This window comes from Aspergillus ochraceoroseus (genome assembly GCF_002846915.1).
Source record: "Aspergillus ochraceoroseus IBT 24754 chromosome Unknown P175scaffold_4, whole genome shotgun sequence".
In the NCBI taxonomy this organism is placed as follows: domain Eukaryota; kingdom Fungi; phylum Ascomycota; class Eurotiomycetes; order Eurotiales; family Aspergillaceae; genus Aspergillus; species Aspergillus ochraceoroseus.
The window spans coordinates 1,695,519-1,715,845 of NW_024468479.1; the positions used below are offsets into that span (position 1 = coordinate 1,695,519).

General features: G+C 50.9%; 9 protein-coding genes across 9 annotated transcripts; all 9 read left to right on the top strand.

Moving 5' to 3' along the window:
- Positions 1-987: 987 nt before the first annotated feature.
- On the top strand, positions 988-1,758 carry P175DRAFT_0406140 (WW domain-containing protein; the record flags this gene model as incomplete). Its single annotated transcript, XM_040893028.1, has 3 exons — positions 988-1,348; positions 1,432-1,517; positions 1,570-1,758. Coding segments are annotated over 3 exons (636 nt in total), but the record flags the coding sequence as incomplete, so codon positions are not given.
- A 40-nt stretch (positions 1,759-1,798) lies between these two features.
- Positions 1,799-3,654, top strand: P175DRAFT_0459071 (CaiB/BaiF CoA transferase family protein). Its single transcript, XM_040894693.1, has one exon. It carries the CDS (start codon positions 2,008-2,010, stop codon positions 3,226-3,228), a length of 1,221 nt encoding a protein of 406 aa, XP_040752412.1. The 5' UTR covers positions 1,799-2,007; the 3' UTR covers positions 3,229-3,654.
- Positions 3,655-4,822: 1,168 nt separating this feature from the next.
- P175DRAFT_0493329 (uncharacterized protein) lies at positions 4,823-5,947 on the top strand (the record flags this gene model as incomplete). Its single annotated transcript, XM_040895954.1, has 1 exon — positions 4,823-5,947. One exon carries the CDS (start codon positions 4,823-4,825, stop codon positions 5,945-5,947), a length of 1,125 nt encoding a protein of 374 aa, XP_040752413.1.
- A 959-nt stretch (positions 5,948-6,906) lies between these two features.
- P175DRAFT_0501650 (putative chromatin assembly factor 1 subunit A) lies at positions 6,907-9,051 on the top strand. The gene is made up of 3 exons (XM_040897215.1): positions 6,907-7,698; positions 7,758-8,872; positions 8,927-9,051. Exons 1-3 carry the CDS (start codon positions 7,066-7,068, stop codon positions 9,024-9,026), a joined length of 1,848 nt encoding a protein of 615 aa, XP_040752414.1. The 5' UTR covers positions 6,907-7,065; the 3' UTR covers positions 9,027-9,051.
- A 1,890-nt stretch (positions 9,052-10,941) lies between these two features.
- Positions 10,942-11,366, top strand: P175DRAFT_0501653 (uncharacterized protein). Its single transcript, XM_040897216.1, has 2 exons — positions 10,942-11,012; positions 11,126-11,366. The coding sequence occupies exons 1-2, from the start codon at positions 10,961-10,963 to the stop codon at positions 11,233-11,235; spliced, it is 162 nt and encodes a 53-aa protein (XP_040752415.1). The 5' UTR covers positions 10,942-10,960; the 3' UTR covers positions 11,236-11,366.
- Positions 11,367-12,465: 1,099 nt separating this feature from the next.
- Positions 12,466-16,070, top strand: P175DRAFT_0501654 (uncharacterized protein). The gene is made up of 3 exons (XM_040897217.1): positions 12,466-12,646; positions 12,707-12,816; positions 12,878-16,070. The coding sequence occupies exon 3, from the start codon at positions 12,891-12,893 to the stop codon at positions 15,975-15,977; it is 3,087 nt and encodes a 1,028-aa protein (XP_040752416.1). The 5' UTR covers positions 12,466-12,646; positions 12,707-12,816; positions 12,878-12,890; the 3' UTR covers positions 15,978-16,070.
- Positions 16,071-16,084: 14 nt separating this feature from the next.
- On the top strand, positions 16,085-16,883 carry P175DRAFT_0501655 (uncharacterized protein). Its single transcript, XM_040897218.1, has one exon. The coding sequence runs from the start codon at positions 16,546-16,548 to the stop codon at positions 16,783-16,785; it is 240 nt and encodes a 79-aa protein (XP_040752417.1). The 5' UTR covers positions 16,085-16,545; the 3' UTR covers positions 16,786-16,883.
- A 2-nt stretch (positions 16,884-16,885) lies between these two features.
- Positions 16,886-18,447, top strand: P175DRAFT_0501657 (PP1-complex regulatory subunit GLC8). The gene is made up of 3 exons (XM_040897219.1): positions 16,886-16,987; positions 17,043-17,775; positions 17,896-18,447. Exons 1-3 carry the CDS (start codon positions 16,948-16,950, stop codon positions 18,026-18,028), a joined length of 906 nt encoding a protein of 301 aa, XP_040752418.1. The 5' UTR covers positions 16,886-16,947; the 3' UTR covers positions 18,029-18,447.
- Positions 18,448-18,606: 159 nt separating this feature from the next.
- Positions 18,607-20,323, top strand: sfh5 (CRAL/TRIO domain protein). The gene is made up of 2 exons (XM_040900793.1): positions 18,607-19,617; positions 19,723-20,323. The coding sequence occupies exons 1-2, from the start codon at positions 18,836-18,838 to the stop codon at positions 20,201-20,203; spliced, it is 1,263 nt and encodes a 420-aa protein (XP_040752419.1). The 5' UTR covers positions 18,607-18,835; the 3' UTR covers positions 20,204-20,323.
- Positions 20,324-20,327: the final 4 nt, after the last annotated feature.

The following is a 20,327-nucleotide window of genomic DNA, read 5'->3' on the forward strand; positions in this document are numbered from 1 at the left end:
CCAAGACAAGACTTTTGGAGCTTGGACTGGACCCTTGAGAGTTGTTAACTCGATGGTTGAGATTCGAGGTATTCGTTCCCTGTAGTAGTAACTGACAACGATCCTGGCCTGTGAAAGACTCTGAATTAAATCCCTCATAGTCAGACTGTGTCCCCCGGTCCCGCCACATTTTCACACAGCACCAAAGACAGAAAAGTTTGTTGTTGACTTCAGGAGGCCACTTAATCTGGGATTCTATATTTATCTAATAAATGGTTCTGACTCGCGATCAAACCACTGGCTATTATTGTTTACTCCGTCAAGAAGTGGGATGAGCTCGTCTTCCCCTCTCTGAATCACCGAAGACTCCGATTCCAGTCTAAGCGTAGCCACCACCCCCACCAGTAGTGCCAGACTACGAGGAACTCCTCGGCCGGAGAAGATATAAATAATAACTATCTACCAAGAGGAAATCGTTTCTCTCTCTTCCTTCTTTTTTCCCCATCATCTTCTTCTTACCTACCCATACCATACCATACCATACCATACTCCCTCCCCTACAAGGTGAAAATGGACTTTATCGGCAAACTCGTCGAATCAGCCATCGAGTCGAAACTCGGTGGTGGCAGCAGCAGCAACAGCAACAGCAACAGCAACAGCAACGACAACAGCAATAGTGGCGGCTACGGTGGTAACAGCGGTGGTTACAGCGGTGGTGAACCCCAGCGCGGCGCCGGCTACGGATACAACGACAACAACAACAACAACAGCCACCACCACCATAACAACAACAATAATAATGGCGGCTACGGTGGCAACAGCGGTGGTTACAGCGGTGGTGAACCCCAGCGCGGCGCCGGCTACGGATACAACGACAACGACAACAACAACAACAACAGCCACCACCACCACAACAACAACAACAATAATAATGGCGGCTACGGTGGCGAACCCCAGCGCGGCGCCGACTACGGATACAACAACAACAACAACAGCAACAACAATGCCCCCCCCGCCCCCGGTAACGTGCCATATCCCTGGGTTGCCCGATGGGATGAGCGTGACCAGCGCTGGTTCTTTCAAAACGAACAGACGGGCCAGACTTCCCGGGAGCACCCGGGTTATTCGCAGGGTGCTCCTCCCGCTTCGCAGGGCCAGTACTATGGTGGTGGTGGTGGTGGTGGTGCTCCGGCCCCGGGAGGGTATTACAATGAACAGCAGCAGCAGCACCACCACCACCAGCACCACCAGCAGCAGCAGGAGCAGGAGCGGGCCCCGAAGAAGGATAGGAAGATGTTATATGCTGCTGGGGGGTTGGCGGCCGGAGCGATCGGAGGAGCGATGTTGATGCATAAGGGGGAGGAGATTCGTATGTTTCTTCTTCTTCTTCTTCTTCTTCTTCTTCTTCTTCTTTTTTGAATGAGTGTGATGCGCTGACTGCTTTTTTAATAGATGATGATTTTGAACGGGATAAGTATAGATTTGAAGATGGAGTTGAGGATATTCCTGAGGATGCGGCGCGGTGGACTGGGGAGGCGGTATGTATTCTCTTTCTTACTTTATTTGCGATCTCAAGTACTGACTAGACAGGTCGGTGGTGTCGAGTACGGAGTTGATCGGGTCGAAAACAAGGTCGAGCATGCCGTGGATGATGTGGAAGATTTCCCTGAGAATGCGGCCGAATGGGTTGGAGACAAGGTGGGCGATGTTGAGCGGTTTGGAGACAATGTGGACAATGCGTATGATTATGGCGTTGAGGAGGGGAGGGATAGATGGTGATAGTACGGCGACTGGAGTCTTTCTTGTTGAAAATTAGGTCGTTCTCCAATCCTGTATATATTATACAGTACCTAGGTATATTATATGGCGGGTGGTATGTTGTATACAGTAAAAAAAAAAGCTTCCCCGCATATGACCCGGACCTCGGTTGCGCAGTCAATGTCTTGTAGATCCAGATCTTGTTCTACTTGAGGCATATATAGCTCACATGAAAGGAACTGATTCATCAACTAGCCATAACCATCACTCATGATGTCCGCACCACTTGCCCTCGAAGGCATCCGTGTCGTTGAGCTGGGCGGTCTCGCACCTGGTGAGTTTCATCGCCTCATCCATCCACTGATAATATACAAATACCCCCCCCCCCCCAAAAATATAGGTCCCTTTGCAGGTCTCCTACTAGCCGACTACGGTGCCTCTGTACTCCGCATCGATCGCCCCCAACCCCCCAACAATGACCACCTCACTCGCAACAAAACCGCGATCACGCTCGACCTGCACGACGCTTCCTCGCGCCGTCTCCTGCTGGACCTGCTCAGCACCGCCGATGTCCTCATCGACCCCTTCCGCCCTGGTGTCCTCGAACGCCTCGGGCTCTCCCCGCAGGATACCCTCCTCCCACACAACCCGCGCCTGGTGGTCGCCCGCATGACAGGGTTCCGCCGCGACGGGAAATACAAAGACATGGCCGGGCACGACATCAACTACATCGCGGTCTCGGGCGTGCTGTCGATGCTAGGCCGCGCCCACGAACCGCCCTATGCGCCGGGCAACCTCCTAGGCGACTTCGCCGGCGGCGGCGCCATCTGCTGCATGGGGATCCTCCTCGCGCTGCTCGCCCGACACACCACGGGCCGCGGCCAGATCGTCGAAGCAAACATGGTGGATGGCTCTGCATTCCTGGCGACCATGCCGCGGCTGCATCTCACCACGCCGCTGTGGAACCGCGCGCGCGGAACCAATCTGCTCGACGGCGGGAGTCCCTTCTACGATACCTACGAGACCAAGGACAAGGGCAAGTATTTTGCCGTGGGCGCGTTGGAGCCGCGGTTCTACGACGCCCTGGTCCGCGGGCTGGGGTTCGGCCCGGGGGGCGAGGACCTCCTCCCGGATCGCGATGATCGGGGGAATTGGGCGCGGCTGCGCGAGATCTTTACGCAGAGGTTCCGGGAGAAGACGAGAAGCGAGTGGGAGGGGGTCTTTGATGGGGTGGATGCCTGTGCGACGCCTGTGCTGGAGCAGGATGAGTTGAGGGCCGCGGGGTATGAGCAGCGGCCTGCGGTGCATTTGAGCGAGACACCGGCCAGACCGATTGCCGTGCATGATGGTGGGTGGACGGGGGGGGCCCTGCGCTCGGGGAGTGGAGGGAAGGAGACGCTGCGGGCTTGGTTGGGGTGGGAATTGGGGAGGGATTATGATGAGAGGAAGGAGGATGGGGTCCTGGTTCGTATAGGACGGTCGAAACTTTGAATCCAGAGCCATCTACTCAAAAACTAAATCTACCATAAAGTAACCTGGAAATACTACCAGTCTAACTCTACACATGCTGAACTGGTGGAGAGGGATTCGTCCCGGACAACAGGTACTAGTGGTTACTAGTGGTAATGTACCTGTCTGTACCTTACATGTTTACCGCCCGAGGTATATTACATGGCCTGGCAGCATCATCCCCACGTCATTTCTTTATTCTCTTCACTAGTAGTACTACTAGTAGTATTCTACTTAACTTTGTTACTCCTCTCCTAGGGAGCACTTTTAAGTACTTGATATAGAAGTGGGTGTTTGTATTCTTTCAATCTATACTGATAATCTAAGAATAACCTAGTACTAGTACTTCTATGAGTCTCGTCAATCAGCCCTACTTGGGTATTAGCCAGCTGATTTATTCTCCCGCATCTTCCGATGTTTCACCAGTGGGGTAATTTACGTCATGAGCGTCTACTACTCCGTACTGAGAAGAATATAGTTAATACTACTACTCACTTGACTAACTAGTGGCCTGTTCCTAGCGTCTGGAGGTACCGCATTTGGCCTTGTTCCTTGGTTATAGCAGGTCCTTTGTACTCCGTATTGAAACTGGTTACTCGCCGGTCGTACAGCCACAGATTGTGGCGCAGCTGAAACAAGCTGATCCTGACTTGAATTCAACAGCAAGATCATCTTACCATAGTTTATATAATAGTGAACTGTTAACTAGCTAATATTATCTCGCTTCTTAGCCTTTGAAAAAGATGGATTCCTCGTATTTAACCTTTGCCCTGATTTAGTGCAATACTATACCATACGTGACCATCGCATACCATACCATACCATACCATACCACACCCTATCCTGTCCTCCCCGTCCCAAGGTTCAGTTCAATTTCTCCCTCGCTTTTTTCCGCCGACCGTCCAAATCGTGTAATCCATCAACTCTGCTTCTTTTGTTCCTCTTCTTCTTCTTCTTCTTCTCTCTTTCCTCTTCTCTATCCCCCTGCAAATTACTTTATATACCCCCCTCCTTTTGTCATCAACCCCTTCAGGCTGAAAATTCCCGCCGATTGGATCTCATTTTCATTGTAATTGCCCCGTCTTGTCCCTGTCCTTACTGCCGTCTTCAGCCTGCGAAACGTCCCCTGCAGGTGTGACTTGGTAATCTTGGGTACCCGCCGTGTCGTCTACCCATCTGTCTCTCTCTCCCTCTCCCTCTCTCTCCTTCCCCTCGACATTCTGAGCCCTCCAGCCCTCCTTGCGCGAATCGCTTCGCTTCCTCTTCTTCCTCGTGCCGATCTGTCTACACTACATAGTATAGACTATCCCCTCTCTCTACCCGCAAGAAATTCATACTCTATACTCCGTACAAACACCGGGAGTCGCTGGTTGCCCGCTACCTCACTCGTCCTGGTTCGACTCAACTCGTAACAGTTGGTTATAGATATCTTATCTCAGAGTTCAGCACCCTCGTCTGGGCTACGGTTGAATCCGAAGTGGGCGCTGGAAAAAAAAAAAAAAAAAAAAAAAAAAAAAAAAAAAACCTTCGGCCAGGCTTTCGCTCGTAACCTCCCAACTGCGTCAATTAGGCCTACATGGCCGGTGTACAACTCCAACCGCCTAACATGACAGACTATCGATTGCCGGTCCATCATCAGGTACCCTCTCGGAAGCCAATCCCTTCAAAGCATTCTGGATATCCGTTTCAGGCCTATGATAATGGCTATCAACAACAACACCAGAACCCACCACAAGAAGAAATTTCCCCTCATCCGTCCGCCCCCTCTCTCATGCACAGCCGGAGTCGCACCTCTTCCTCGAATGCTTTGCCATATGCGACACAACACCAACAATATTACCCTAGCGGCTCTTCACCACGACCTAGCATGACTCTCCCGGCGACTAATCCCCTCGCGAGACGCTTATCAAGTGCGACCACGTCCACAACTTCAACAGGCAACCCCAGTATGAATGTGGACATCCGGCGGAGTTCGTCCGCGCGCTCGACTGGCTCGCAGATGGGCTATGTGGCTCTGATGCGAAGGCAAAAGGCGACAGTTTGGTGTGACCGTGCACAACCGGAAGACCCTCGGATTCGGGCCCAGAAACTGGTGGATAAGAAGAGAGCGTACCTTCAAGTCCAAGGTGCTGGCGCCGGACGCGCAAGTACGCTGGGCAGCGGGAAAATCAGGCATGGAAGTAAGGTTGTGGCAGACTTTTCGCCGTCTGCGCTCGTTGGAGCCACCGTTCCCGTCCGTCTCAGTGCGAACGAGATCGGGGATGCAGACGAAGATGCTCACAGCGAGCGAGGCTTCCCTTACCGCCGAACAGGGAGCGGTCGAAGCTCCGTGGGAAGCAACTACCGCTACCCCGCTGGGTACCAGCGCAACACACAAAGCACCATGGGCAGCAATAGCACCCCTCCAAGTGAGAAGACGGATCTACCGGGTGTGTCTGAGCATCCGTCCGCGAACAAGTCCGAAGATCGCCCAGAGACCGGTTCTCTCCAGGATGATACTGCTACCACCCACAGTCGTGGTAGCGAACAAGAGGATACCTTTGGCACAGTTGGCGACATGGGTGCCCCAAGCGCTGCTACTATGGCCGCAGAAAAGGCCAAAAAGGCTGCTGAACTTCGACGTCGTGGCAGTGTGGATGACCGAACGACGTCGATGACCAATGTCCGGCTATTTGTCGCAAACCCCGATCTAAGCGACTAGAGACCATATACGATTCTCCTCTTGTCCGATCTCTTGTTAGATATACGCGTCACACTCCACCAATCACACTGATGCCTGAATTCTAGCCACATTTATTTTTGAAGCATGTTGATATCCCGCTCCCGTCCCTCTTCTGATCCCCTTGGTTTCTTTCTTCAATCGCCTTTCTGCGTCTACTCTGTTATTGAAAATCGGGCCTCGGCTCGTGTCTTGTCGGGACCACAATAATTTGGTGTCAAGTACATATGGACATTATTATGACATCGTGCTCTGATTTCAGCTGCGGCTGATGGCGGATATGCGATGTTCCTACACTGCTAACCGCACTAGGCGGTTCTGTCCTGTCTTACATCTTGTTTGGCGCACCCCCCAATTTCTCCGCATTTTCCCGTGCTACTTGAATTTCGTCCATTGGACCATTGGGCATCATATGGACTATGAGCAGCACTCATAAATAATAATACCTTGTACATATCTACAATCAACTTTGATTATACCACTTAGTATTTTTTTGATGCTCCTTCCATCTCACTCAAAAACACCATTAACTACAAGTAGGTAATCTTACCTAGGTACTTACTAAGTAGTTAACTAACTAACTAACTAACTAACTATCCATGAAGTACTTGGTAAACATCCAAAAGGTGATTACATAAGATATACATAATAGATCACGTGTGCTGACGCGAACCCGCCGCGTCCAACTTCAATTAACGCGTCCGAGTCTCATTCCCAGGAAGGATCGGCCCACCTCACCAACCAGCGAGCCAGCCAGCCAGCCAGCCCCATCCAACCCAACACCCACCTACCTACCACGTCGACCTAGAAGGAATCCAGATCAATTGATGCCTTTGGGTTTTATTCACTCGCTGCGAGATAGAGAGCGGATGTCTTGAGGCTTTGCACGATTGCTTGCTTGCTTGTGTCGCTCCTTTTTTTTTTTTTTTTTTTTTTGGCGCGCTCGCTGGTTCACCCTTACCTGACGTGCCCTGGATTTTTTTTTTGTGTGTGTGTGTGTGCTTCTCTCTCTCTCTCTCTGTGTGTGTGTGTGTGTGTGTGTTTGTGGGCGTTCGGTTTCTATTTCTATTATCATTCCCCTACAGCAGAGCAGAGCAGAGATGGAAGCGACGACACTCTCTATGGATACGCATACTGCGCAACCGCCTACGTCTGCGCCGATATCCACGTGCGCCCCCCCCGTCTCTCCCGCTGCTTCGAAGAAACGTTCCTCGCAGGATGTCGATATGCAGGATGCGCCTGTTTCGTTGGATCACGTGGTAGCCTCGACGCCTGCGTCCGTGTACAGTGATGATAAAGAGAATGTCGACTCTACGGGGGAAAAGTTGGTTGAGACCACAACGGCGGCTATGTCTGCTGTTGTTGTTGTTGGCGGTGGTGGTGGTGGTGGTGGTGTGGATCAGTCACAAACACACCCGCAGATGCAGATGCCACCTGCAGCGAAGAAGAGAAAGGTTTCGCCGGCTAGTCGGGAAGCCAGGCAGCAGGAGAAAGAGGCAAAGGAAAAACTGAAACTAGAAGAGAGGGCGAAGAAAGACGAGGAGAAGAAGGCCAAGGAGGAAGAGAAGCGGAAGCGGGACGCCGAGAAGGAAGAGGAGAAGAAGAAACGAGAGGCTGGAAAGGAAGAGGAACGCAAGCGCAAAGAGGAGAAGCGCAAGGTGAAGGAAGAGGAGAAGGCCGCGAAGGAGGAAGAGAAGAGAAAGAAGGAGGAGGAAAAGATAAAGAAGGAGAGGGTATGATCTGTCCTTGTTTTTTTTTTTTTTTTTCAGCAGGCTTATGTTAACGTTGACAGGCACAAACTCGGTTGAATGCTTTCTTCATGAAACCCAAACCAACTATTATTGAGCATCCTGTTTCGAGTGCTGGTGGCTCGCCGAAGAAGTCATCGGGGGGTGATGCTTCTGCGGAACCTCTTGAAGTAAGCGTGAAAGCCTCTGACTATCGACAAGAGTTTCCTGAATTCTTCTTGAAATCACATACAAGTGTAGCTCCACCTCACCGGTTCGAGCGAGACCCACAGGCGTTGGCACATATGCAGGTAAAAGTTGATGCATGCTTGAAGCCTGACTCCAAGCCCTGCGATCCCCCGGTCTTTCGTCCGTCCGAGCTCTTTCGGATGATGTCTTACAAGCGACGACAGGGACGTACTGCATCTGTGAAAGATCTTCTTTTGCAAATGCAGAGCCTCAGTGAGCAGTCTGAGACACCAGAGCTCGCTCAGAAGCTACAGAACTCGTTGAAGCAAGTGAGGATGAAGTCGCTAAAGTTTGGCGAAGATGTCCGACCATCTTATCAAGGTACCTTTAGCAAGCCCCTCTCTGAGGGTACTGCTTACAGATTGATGCGAAATCCCTTCCGTCGAGAGCTCCCCAATACAAACTACGGTTACGACTCAGAGGCGGAGTGGGAAGAGCCCGAGGAAGGGGAAGATCTCGACTCCGAGGAGGAGGAAGAAGGTAGCGAAGAGGGAGATGATGATATGGATGGTTTCCTTGACGATGAAGACGACCAGCTCGCCGACGGGAAGAGACGTCTCCTAGTTGGGGACCTGGAGCCGAGCTGCACTGGGATACGCTGGCAGGACCAAGGGATTGATCCAGATTTGCAGATCTACAAGATTGAGACCATCTCGCCTGCTGTTACGTTTCCGATTGACCCATTCTCTACCGCCTACTGGGCAAAGCCCAAAGCCCCCGAACCTACACAGACAGCTACTCTGAGTCGATCAACCCTGGACGCATTCGTTGGAGGGCCCAGTACACAAGCTTCCGCCGGCTTGCCTGCTCCAGATGCAGGTGCAGGCCGACCCAAACGAGGATTTCCCATGGAACAACTGGCAGAATTCAAGCAGGTAGTGGAAGGCAGTGATCTCACAAAAGCAGGTTTGATTGAAATCCTGAAGAAGAGGTAAGCGATGTCCTTAATCACAATAAGGCCTTGTACTCATATGGATGGCCTTAGATTTCCGAAAGTCCCCAAGGATGCTTTGAAGGATATGTTGAACACGGTGGCTTCTCGAGTCGGTCAAAAAGAAGCAGAGAAAAAATGGGTATGCAAGTAGAAAAAAGTTTTGCGGATCGGAACAACGCATTCATATCGATGAGTGGAGTCGCGACGACTCAGTTGACACCTCAGTCCCCTGTCGTTCGATGCGAACGGCGAACGCCAGTCATATCCAGCCCCATTCTCTAGCTCGGGTTAGCCACGGTAGAGCGGATCGATCCCAACCAGCGGGAGATTACTCAGGAGTTCGTCACGAGGGGGTGAGGTGTTTTTTTCTTTTTTTTTTTTTTTTTTTTGAGGCGATATTGTGAGCTATCGAGAGAACTATTCAAGCGGACTCTCGAGGAAGATACTCAGTAGATCCTGGGAGGGGTAGTGGACACACGTGCCCCGGCGGAGTACTTACGTCGTTTGTTTTCTTTGCTACGTCAATTTAAGAGCCATGATGGATCTCTACTATCTAGGAGGGAGTAATGAGAAGAAAGCACCCGAAAAAGCCGACCAGATATCGGAGGATTCTTTGCAGCGTGGCTGATTCTTCCTCGTGCCGTCCTGTCTCAGCGCACCAGATGGCCTACGCAAACGCTAGGAACGACGGTTTTCTCAACCCCACCAACGAGCTTCCTGAAAGTGGCGTCCCGAGATGGATGGGAGGAAGGAGGTTGGCCAACAAATCAGTGTGAGGCGGAGAGAGAAGAGAGTGTAAGGAGGGGTCGAAGGGAAGGGAGGCAGTGAGTCCTTCCTGCATGCATTGCCAGCACATCCTCTCACCCTCGAGTCAAGGATTATTGGACTGTTGACTCCGGAGAGTAAAGGTCAATTCGATTCTTTTCCATTCTTTTCTTTTTCTTTTTTTTTTTTGTATCCGAAGAAAAATCCTCTATTTTTTTGGAGGATGAATAGGGAGAGTGGGATGATTATTATTGTTTTATCAGTATATATATATATATATATATATAAATGATAGATCTACTCTGTACTCGAGTCTAGCGGCAAGCTGAGGATCTGCGCGCTCAGTCTATACCTAGGTAGATAGTTTAATATCATCATACTCTGAATAATTAGTTCGAAGCTGCAGGATGACTTCAGACTCAGCCAGAACTGTAGGGAAAGGGAATGTACTGTGGATGACATCCAAGTAAGGTACCATTTTATTTTTGATAACTCTACTCCGTATGTATACATACTACTGTCTATATCTATCAGGTTAATACTTCTTCTTCTTCTTCTTCTTCTTCTTCTGCTTCTGCTTCTTTTTTCCCCCTGCAAGTGTCCGATTCCAGTCACCGCCAGGCTGGCAGTAGACAGCTTTCGAGTCCAACCAACATCTTCTTCTCTTCTTCTTCTTCTTCTTCTTCTTCTTCTTCTGCTTCTTCTTCTCCCCCCCTCCCTCAAATTATCTGTTGGCAGTTGCTTCATCTTTCTTGTCTTTCTTTCTTTCTTTCCTTTTTATTATTATTATCATTAACTTCTTGATTCCTTCCTGCATGTCATCCTCTTTAAGTAATACTACAACAACCTTGACTACTCCTCTGTTTCTCCCCTTTTATTGTCCTCTCCCTGAAGATCGGAGTTTACCCTCCTCATCTGAGTACCAATAAGATCTCTCCTCCTCCTCTTCCTCTTATTACTTCTTCTTCTTCTTCTTCTTCTTCTTCTTCTTCCTTCTTTGATTTTGACAACTTCCATCAACCTGTCCTTTACTTTCTCTCCTTTGACATATTTTATTCTGTGTTATCCCTCCTTCCGTCCTCTTCTTCCTCTTCCTCTTCTTCTCTTCTACCGTCCACCCTGGAGACTACTACCGTCGTGTCGACTCCTCACCACCATCGTTCACCTCATGAAATCCCCCCGTCTCCATCTCCAACCTCTTTAGAGGAACCATGCGATAGAGAGCTGATCTCCGGCGACTCAGCCATCGTCCAACCTGTTTTGTCTGTCGCCAAATCCTATTCCAACTCCAGTGGCCCACCCTCTGCCCATGGCAACACCATGTTCGATGCCCAATCTGATGGTCTTTCGTCCCCCCTGGCTTTTGTGACAAGTATGTGTGATTTTCTTTCTTTTTTTTTTCCCTTTAGGCCCTTCTTAAATTACCGCTTGTCTTCCTCCCTTCCCTTCTCTGATTTTTTTTTTTTCCCTCTGGATTTTGATAAGATCGGTTCCTCCCCAAACACATACAGACTGCGACAAATTCTCGGCATTGCAAGATTTCCTTCCTTCTCTTCGACTGCCCCCAACTTATCTCCCTTTTATTGCTGCTGTAACGCCAGGCTGCGCATCCAAGAATTAATCATTTCTCCCCCCACAGACTTGATCCCAGCTCTCAAGACAACTCGACCATGTGAGGCCGCACCTCCGCCTGGTGCCGCTGCCGACGCGACTATCAGCATGTCTCCCGTGTTGCTTTCGCCCGACTCAACCCTGAGTCACACCACAGGTGAGTCTGGAGACTCGGACCGTTCGATTTGGCGATTTATTGCAACTCCCCTTTCTTCCGAGGATGGACATCTTTCGCATGAGATCCCAGTCCCCGTTTCCGTGGAAGAAGAGCGCCCCAAGGTTTCTTTTGAGGAGTTAGCCGGCCGCTACCGTCAAAATCAACACAAACAGGCGCGCAGGAAGAAACTGGAAGAGCGTCTTCATACCACTAAAGTCTCGCTGGGCGTCTCCGCGCGTCTGATCCGCCTAGGCGCCGCCGTCCAGCGCGGATTGGTAGATCGACTCAAACAGGACGACAAGGTCAATTTCATCGCTCTTTACCACACCCTAATTGACCTCCAGGAGCCATGTGATCTAAACGCCCGGCATCACTTGCAGCACCAGGATTCCTGGGAAGACTGGTCGAGCCCGAGTGAGTCTACGGTGGACCGCTCCCCGGACTTTTTCCTCCAACTGAGCCCTCAGTCGAGGGCGGATCTCCTTGGTATTGTACAGTCGGTCCGTACGGATGCCCAGTTTGTGTTTGAAAGGCTCTGCAGCTTGACTCCCGCGCAGCTGTCTTCTTTGATCTCTTCATCTGCCTCCTCCTGGGAGGCGGGTGGTGATCTTGGCTTTCCCCCAGCGTCCCGCTCTAGGAACCACCCGTTGTTTGCGAAACCCGGCTCCCCCTCTGTCACCCCTTTCAAAGATCGTGTCTTGGCTTTGGAGAGGACAGATCCGCTGTCAACTTTGCTGTTTAATGTCTTTGCAGCCCCTCTCAATTCAGATGCCCCCGAAGCCCAGTTACGCTTGGATATGTGGTCCTCGGTTTGTGCCAAGCTCATTGCCGATGGTGCCAGTAGATCCTATGCTCTCATTGACCATATCTTGACATTATGGGCAACAGGCAGTGATTGGAAGGCAAAGCCCAAATTCGAGCTCTATCTCATGGATATCCTGCAAACTGGCGCATTCCTTCTGGAACATGTAGAGGCCCCTCCCGGTTTGAACTTTGATATGGAACCCCCCGACCCGTTAAGGACCGATGCTGCCGAGGAATTCTTTGCTTCTACTGTGGAGGCTCTGTTCCAGCTTCTGGATGATCCCGATGGAGGCCTACCCCAGACAGTGGTCCAGTTGAGCAAGGCCATTTTGCAGAAACTTGACCGTCAGGAATGCCGGGATCGCTTTTTGGATTTTCTCTTTGTCCAATGGTTTTTCTCCAAATTTCTGTACGGAGCTTTAACCTATCCTGAGGTAATTTTGCTTGATCTACCCTAAGTGACAAGGGGATAATAATAACATGCATCACAACAGGTCCATGGTCTTTTGCTTGATTTTCATATCAGGAAGGATGCTAGAGACAAGCTACTCGGACAGGTTGGCTTTCAGGCGTATTCACAGGCTCTGGCGGTTCTGCGTTCCATGTACGTGTGTGTGGTCTGCCGTGTTTCAACCTCTTGTCTGTATGCTAACTGCATCGGCTAGGCATCATTATCCCATGGCCCGCCCGAGGGTCCGACAACATGTGGAAAACATGCTTTACCGATTCAGAAATGATTTGGTTAACACGGACACGCTCAAGCAAAGTACACCACGCGCCATTCTTCCCACTGGATCCGACTCCCCCGCGGTCTTTTTGATGCTTTCTGCGACTGATATTCTTACCCTGTTGAATGCGCTTTTCCCTAGGGCGCCTTCCCCGGCGTATAGCTCTCAGTCACCATCTTTGGGTATTTCTCTCTCGCCCCTTGGCTCACACGCAGAAAAGCATGTTTCCACCTTCGAACCAGGGTTTTACCGCCCTTCTATGTCTCATTCCTCCAGGCCAGCTCCTCAGATGGCCGGTCCTCTCCCAACGGATATCAATTTCTTCTCACTACCGGAGAACTCGGTGAGTCGCAACGCAGACAGGATCCGCTTCGAGTTGTCAGACTTGGGCGAGCCAGACGCTCATCTGGAAGCCCCCTCCGCCGAGGAATGGACGGTCTTTTCGGTTTCGCCGAATGGAATGCGTCTGGTCTGGGGCCTATTCTCAGACAACCAGTCTAGCTGCCCGGAAAATATGGCCGCGGAGGAGGTCCACTCTTCCACATTCGGAATGGAGGACAACTTGGAGGCTCTCCAAACTGCCATTGTGAAACTCATCCAGGAGAACCCTGCCGGTGATCGCGTGGAGTATGGCTTTCAGCAAGCCGACACGCTGTCACTCAGGGAACGTTTCAACCGTGCCATGGCGCACTGTCACCATGAGTCGGACTTCATTGGCGCCCATTACTGGTGGAATGCTGCCCGGCAACTTCGCCGTAGCATTGCCAACTCCCCCTCTCGGCACATGGATGACTCGTGGATCTTGGGGCCCATGTACTCCGCCTGTGTTCGCTCGCTGCACACATCCTGCTCTGTTATCGAACGCTGCGAGGCCGATTTTGTTGCTCTCGATCGCCATATGCAGCGCCTCCAGCGGACCGTCAAGGAAATGATGAAGACCATGGCCAAGCTCCGGAACAAGATGTGGTACATGACTGATGTTAAGAATTCTAGGAGGTACGAGGATGCTAAGAACGTTGCACTCGCCCTCAAAACCATGACCTACCCTCCTGGCCTTTCCAAGTATACGCAAGGTGAAGGCCGAACTCGCGGCGCCAACAGGTTCGGAGGCGGCCTTCTGCAGAAGCCAGAGTTGCAAGTCATGAATGTGATGAAGGCTCCCAGCAGTCAAGGCGGGCCTACTAAACTTTCAGATGAACAGGTCGATTTGATCCGGAAGTGGCTTGCCCATAATAGTATTGATAATTTTTGCAAAGGTGAAGAACGTATTCATCGTTTCTGTTATGAGGTCAGCAATAGCATCAACCGCCTGGTCGGGGAAACTATGGCAGAGACCCCCGTACTTTGGGCAAGTGAACTGTTTCACAAAGAACGCGCCAAATACGAAGGCTCGAGCAACCGCAGCTTCCTTAGCCTTTCCTCAAGCTTGCGGTCGTTTGGCCTTGCCAACGATGATACCCACTCTATCTCATCCTTCACCAGCTCTGTCATACGCCCGTTGGAACCCTCAAAGGGTTCGCAAGATTCACCTCAGCTCAATCGCAAACCGTCTTACCAGAGCCTCGTATCTGAGAAGTTCAAGGTACCCACGCCGGCCACGGATGCATCGTCTGTCCTTGGTGGGAGGGCAGCCTCAACCACCACCGGAGACTCGTACAGTACTTTCTGGTCAGCTCCACCTCCGCCTACTCATTACGCGCCAAGCGCCTCTAGTCTTTATTCCCGACCCCCATCGATGCTCAGTGACCCCGGTGTCCAGCAGCCCCGACGGAATGATCCCAGAACGCATGGCAAAACAGCGTTTTTGGATGACTTGCGGCGGACGTTAACTAGTTTACTCCTGAGCGATCTAGGCTCGCCAGTCTGGAGCTGTGGTACCGAAACTGACGCCTGGTTTGGTAACGTGCTGGACCAGAAGAGAATCCAGGCGCAGATGAGGAAGCGCTCCCGCATTCAGCGTTTCTACACTGAGTACGATGAGCGATTCGTCCGCCAATCGATCCATCGTGTGCCTTCTTCTAGCAACCGAAGAAGCAAGTCCCTTGGTCCTTCTGATCGAGGAGTGTCGGGTAACTCCACACCTGCAGACGATGCTTCTACTGGAGTCGATAGCTCAGCACCCTTTTCCTATGGCACGGTCTTCCGTCGCTTGGTCGACGTGTTCTCCCGCCATGGGAATCCATTTATCAAGTTGGAGGCTCTGCGAGACCTTCGCAGCCTAGTAATTGCCTCGCTCAATACTGCCAATGATGACGATTCTTGGCCTCCTACGATTTCAAATACTACATGTCAGCGAAAACGCACGTCCGGTATTCAAGGAAAGCGTGATACACGAAACAGCTTCTCCGAATCCGAGGCGCGTCGCCGACCTGAAAAGGATCCTCTCCATACACCAACCTCCCCTGCCGCCGAGTCGGTAATTTTTGACTCCCGGCCGTCTGACTATGCCGTTCCCACGGATAAGCAGATCGTGGATGCTCTGCGGGATATTATCCTTGAGGTCAAGCCAAAGACCCTCTTCCGCGACTTGCAGTTCATATCGTCCTTTGTTCCGGGTGATACCCTGAACAAAACAGATAGTGGCACTGCTTTCCTGCAGTTTGGGTTGGCAGCCCTGAGCTTGAAGGACGAGGTCTGTAACAGCATGGTTGAAATCGCGGATGATATTGTCTCTCAAGAGCTCAGCCGACGTCATCCTCCACATGGACATGACACGCATCCTCGCATGGTTGACCCCATGAAAGATGCAGCCAACATGTGGATCATCACTGCGAAGGAAGGGCACCCCGTTGCTCAACGAGAACTAGCCATCCTTTATCTCACCCATCCAGAACTCGTTCACCGGGTCACCCTACCTCTCACGCTGTTGAGGGACACCTTCAAAGCGGAGATGATGTACCGTCGAGATAAAGACTCAAGGTCGGATCCCCATACAATGTGCCTGGCGCTGCACTGGATGCAGCTATCGGCTAATGGGGGGGACGAGCTCGCGCGGAACAGGCTTCGTGAGCGCGATGAGTTTGAGTCGATTGCCTAAGTTTTATCTTTATTACTTACTCTCTTTTTTTTTCCTTTTATTTGATTCTATCTTACTACCTTTTTTTTTTTTTTTCACACTTGCACTTTCTTTCTTGGATTCTTTCCTTTTTTTTTTTTTTGGCTTCTACGCTTGATACCATTTTGAAGCAGTTGTATTGCGGCTTTATTATCTGACACGACTAATTCCGGAGCAGATGTGCTACTTTCCTTCGTCTTGTCTGCTTTTCCTACATTTGTCGTACCTCATCCAAACAGGATTGGATGAGATTATATCCTGTGTTAACCTTGATCTTGACTTGTAGCTGTACTTTGGTACCTGGCAGTCTCTGTGGGAGTAAGGGTTGTTTACGATATATTCCCCTATACAGGCTTTGGCACTTTCGCATCTGGGGTGGCAATCTGCGGGACTTTTGGAGAGGGTTGGACTTTTGAATATATCTATCTTTATATATAGTACTCGTTCTAGAGTTGATGCTCTGGGTATGAATGCATAGATGCTAGGTAGACAGAAAAAGACGTCATCGGAAACGACTGCCCCACGTGCCAGATCACCGCAAAGCCAAACCATGTGGTCTTGGCAACTCTGCCTGCCTCTTTTCTCTCTTTCTTCCCCTCCATCTCTCTCTTTACCAGTCACAACATATAGCAACTTAGCGAAGAATCTTTGGTTGTTTTTCCGCTTTGGGCCTGACACGGTATCCTGCTCTGTGCGATCGGATGATCTCCTGCTAAACCGTATCTGTTGTACGTACCGTGCCACACACATACCCACCATCGCCCTCGGGTTCCTGCTATCAGGAGACTGAGACATAATCTCAGCTGACTCGAATCTTGGACCGGCTGAGGTAGGCCTTGTCGTCGTGGGTATTGGATCGGGTTCTTCGGAAAGGATTAAATACTGGAGGCTTTTTTTTTTTTTTTTTTTTTGCAGCTCTCACTTCAACGTCACTGACAACTGTGGGACAAAAATGTCGTTGCACGTAGAAGATATTCATAAGCGGCCGAAGGGTGAGCTTATAACACCTACCCTACCATGCCACCTTTGACTAACCTGTGGCTGTAGGCATTCTCAAAAACTCCAGCTCCCATCACCACCTTCAAGGCACTTACGATGAGCACTCCCCGCCCTTCGTTCCAACTACCGTTGACACTAAAGAACTCACTCTCCACAACACTCTTCAAAATGCCGGGCGTCGCCACTCCTCGTCCTCTCGTCGGACCTCCCTCGCCAGTTCCCACGGGCAACATGATGAGAACTCCCCGCGCTTAAAATGGGATGAAGCAAACCTGTACCTAACTGAGCAGGAACGCACGGCAAAGATGAAAATCGACGAGCCCAAGACCCCCTATGCGCCACACTACGATCCGACCGAGGACGAGGAAGAAATGCGGCTCGCGGAGGCGCAGGAGAGTCTGATCGATGCGCAGGGCTTGGTTGTTGACGAACTAGATCGCGATAAACCCGAAATTGCGGCTGCGGCTCATAAGCGAGTCATGGAAGATGATATTCCGGAGCTGGAGCTGGGGGAGCCGGAGGAGGAGGTGATTGGGGGGGGAGTCGCGCATGCGATTGCGGGCGATGGGAGTGATCGAATCACCCGTGCGCGCAGCTTGAGCAATGAGTCGCATCGCAGCGATAAGCATGTCGTTGTGGGAACAGACCAAGTGAACGGGGACGATGGGGAGGTAAGCAAGGATGGGCTGATGACAACTGCTGAGACGAAGGAAAAGCATCGGCAATTTGAGCAGCAAAGGCGGAGACATTATGAGATGCGGAATATTAAGGAGCTCCTAGCGTATGTTTATCTTTGGTTCCCCCCGTTTCCCCCCTCCCCCTTTTTTTTTTCTTTTTATTTTGTCCCCCTTCTCCCCCCTTTAACTGGACGAGTGGGTGGATACTTACTGACTTGAACCAGACATCCTGAGGTTGATGAAATGGAGGAAGATGAAGTAGACGCTGACGAAGAAGAAGAAGAAGAAGAACCCACCTCTGGTGTTTCACCTCCGATGCCTCAGATTCCCGAACGTTTTTTGAACGGGACCATGTAAGCAGAACAGCTGCGACGGTTGGCATGGTTGCTTTTACGATTCGATGTATATTCCCCAGCGCGTTTGTTCGGATGTCTTGTTATTTGCTGGTTGAGACGTGAAACGACGAGGCAGGACGAGGAGCCTCTGATTTCGTACTACTTAATTGCTTGAGTTAAAGATCTTTTGCTTCTGGTCTGGATTGTTTTGGATGGTTATTTGTGATGATAGAAGACGACCTTCTGGTCGATGCCTGCATGTCTACTAAACGGATGGAATGAGCAATCTACCTACGCTACTACGTTTCCCCATTTCTGCTCTCACGGAGTATTGGATGAGCAGATTTGTGTTTTATACAGAGTACGCAAGGAAGCTGACTGGATCGTATCGATCTGCAGAAGATAAAATTAATTAATTAATGTCAGTCAGGAGAACTCCAAGACTGTGCAGGGTGTTTGTACTCCGTAGTCTAGGACTCTAGGTTATCCATCAGCCATCTTCTAGACCATAGCACTATACTAGCGTACGGAGTGCAATAATTCTTAGTTACTCCGTACCTGTGGTTTAGACAGAAGAATAATTTTAAATTTCTGACTCGTGCCACGACTCCTGTTTAGTTGTACTCTGTAACTACGGAGAGTATTTAGTAGCTGGAGGTAATTAGCTACTGGTGGTTTTTTGTTTGTCTGGTTCTTTTTCTCTCTCTCTTTCTTTCCTTCCTTCCTTCTCTTCCCTCTCCATCTTTCCTCTCGGTTTCATCGTTAAATCTCTTAGCCCTCCCTTTTCCCCCCTCTAAATTTATTCAGTAACGGAATAAATTTAGTCACCATGGCCGACCAGGAAAAGCCACAGGAGACCGTCCCAGCTCCCGCAACCCAGGTAAAGGACCAGCCCGAGCCGGAGACTGAGACTGCTCCAGCTACCGAGTCCCTGCCCGAACCTGCATCTGAAGCTGAGGCCAAGCCTGCTCCAGCGGCAGCGGCAGCTCCTGAAGCTCCTGAAGCTCCTGAGGAACCCGAAGTCGCGACGGAGGTCCCCAACCCACCCGAAACTCAAACCGCTCCTGAATCCGTTCCTGAACCAACCAAAACTATCCCCGAGCAACCGGCTGAGCCAGCTCCTGAATCCCTCCCTGAGGCTTCTGTTGCTGTTGCTGCTGCTGCTGCTGCTGAACCCGCCCCTGAAGCCACCACAGCCGCCGCAGAGGAAGAAAAAGAGCCCAAGCCAGAATACATTACCAAAACGCCCGCGCTGGAGCAGCTCTTCGAGAAGCTCCCTGATATTCTTAGCAGCACTGGCCATGATGAAATGTGGGGGGTGTCTCTGAAGGACTTCAATGATGCACCCACTGTGAATGTGGTGATGAAGTTTCTCCGCGCGAACGACGGCAATGTGAAGCTGGCTGAGGAGCAGCTGATCAAGGCGTTGCAGTGGCGGAAGCAGATGGATCCTCTGGCGCTGGTAGACTCGACGAGTTATGATGCGGCGAAATTCGGTGGGCTGGGATATTTAACTACGTATCCGCGTGAGGGGAGCGGGGATTTGGTTGTGACCTGGAATCTGTATGGGGCTGTGAAGAATATTGATCAGACCTTTGGGGATATGGATGAGTATGCCTTCTTCTTCTTCTTTTTTTTTTTTTTTTTTTTTTTTTTTTTTTTTTTTTCCCCTCTTCGAGGGTGTTTTTAGCTAGCGTGTTTACTGATGTCTCGCAGGTTTGTCAAATGGCGGGTGGCTCTTATGGAACTTGCTGTCAGAGAACTCAAGATGGACCAGGCTACGGAGGTCATGGATTACAATGGCGAAGACCCCTATCGGATGATCCAGGTCCATGACTACCTGAACGTCAGCTTTCTCCGTCTGAACCCCAACATCCGCGCTGCTACCAAGAAGACCATCGAGGTGTTCAGCACGGCCTACCCCGAGTTGCTGCGCGAGAAGTTTTTCGTCAACGTCCCTGCCATCATGGGCTGGATGTTCGCCGCCATTAAGCTGTTCGTCAGCGCAAACACTACGCGCAAGTTCCATCCCATCTCCAACGGCGCCAATCTGGCTCGTGAGTTTCCTACCTTGAAGGACAAGTTTCCTAAGGTGTACGGGGGTAGCGGTCCGGACCTAGAGGGCTCGGCACGGACTGTGAGCCTTGAGCAGGAGATTGTTCCCGAGGCCGAAGCTGTAGCTGCCGCTGCAGCTTGAAGCGATGGATATGAACTGGGGAGGTTGCGGCGGAGGTGGAAACTTGTGTGATTAATTTGTTTTCTTTCCTGATACCTTAGATACCTTAGAAGTTGTTCTCGACTCTTGCGCTGATAGCGGTCTA

Excerpts from the sequence above, each read along its gene's own strand:
- P175DRAFT_0459071 (XM_040894693.1), top strand. The coding sequence starts at position 2,008 with ATGATGTCCGCACCACTTGCCCTCGAAGGCATCCGTGTCGTTGAGCTG.
- P175DRAFT_0501650 (XM_040897215.1), top strand. The coding sequence starts at position 7,066 with ATGGAAGCGACGACACTCTCTATGGATACGCATACTGCGCAACCGCCT. Across the intron at positions 7,699-7,757 it reads AAAAGATAAAGAAGGAGAGG|GCACAAACTCGGTTGAATGC; the intron begins GTATGATCTGTC and ends TAACGTTGACAG. Across the intron at positions 8,873-8,926 it reads ATTGAAATCCTGAAGAAGAG|ATTTCCGAAAGTCCCCAAGG; the intron begins GTAAGCGATGTC and ends GGATGGCCTTAG.
- P175DRAFT_0501653 (XM_040897216.1), top strand. The coding sequence starts at position 10,961 with ATGTTCGATGCCCAATCTGATGGTCTTTCGTCCCCCCTGGCTTTTGTG. Across the intron at positions 11,013-11,125 it reads CCCCCTGGCTTTTGTGACAA|ATCGGTTCCTCCCCAAACAC; the intron begins GTATGTGTGATT and ends GATTTTGATAAG.
- P175DRAFT_0501654 (XM_040897217.1), top strand. The coding sequence starts at position 12,891 with ATGGCCCGCCCGAGGGTCCGACAACATGTGGAAAACATGCTTTACCGA.
- P175DRAFT_0501655 (XM_040897218.1), top strand. The coding sequence starts at position 16,546 with ATGTGGTCTTGGCAACTCTGCCTGCCTCTTTTCTCTCTTTCTTCCCCT.
- P175DRAFT_0501657 (XM_040897219.1), top strand. The coding sequence starts at position 16,948 with ATGTCGTTGCACGTAGAAGATATTCATAAGCGGCCGAAGG. Across the intron at positions 16,988-17,042 it reads TATTCATAAGCGGCCGAAGG|GCATTCTCAAAAACTCCAGC; the intron begins GTGAGCTTATAA and ends CTGTGGCTGTAG. Across the intron at positions 17,776-17,895 it reads AATATTAAGGAGCTCCTAGC|ACATCCTGAGGTTGATGAAA; the intron begins GTATGTTTATCT and ends GACTTGAACCAG.
- sfh5 (XM_040900793.1), top strand. The coding sequence starts at position 18,836 with ATGGCCGACCAGGAAAAGCCACAGGAGACCGTCCCAGCTCCCGCAACC. Across the intron at positions 19,618-19,722 it reads ACCTTTGGGGATATGGATGA|GTTTGTCAAATGGCGGGTGG; the intron begins GTATGCCTTCTT and ends GATGTCTCGCAG.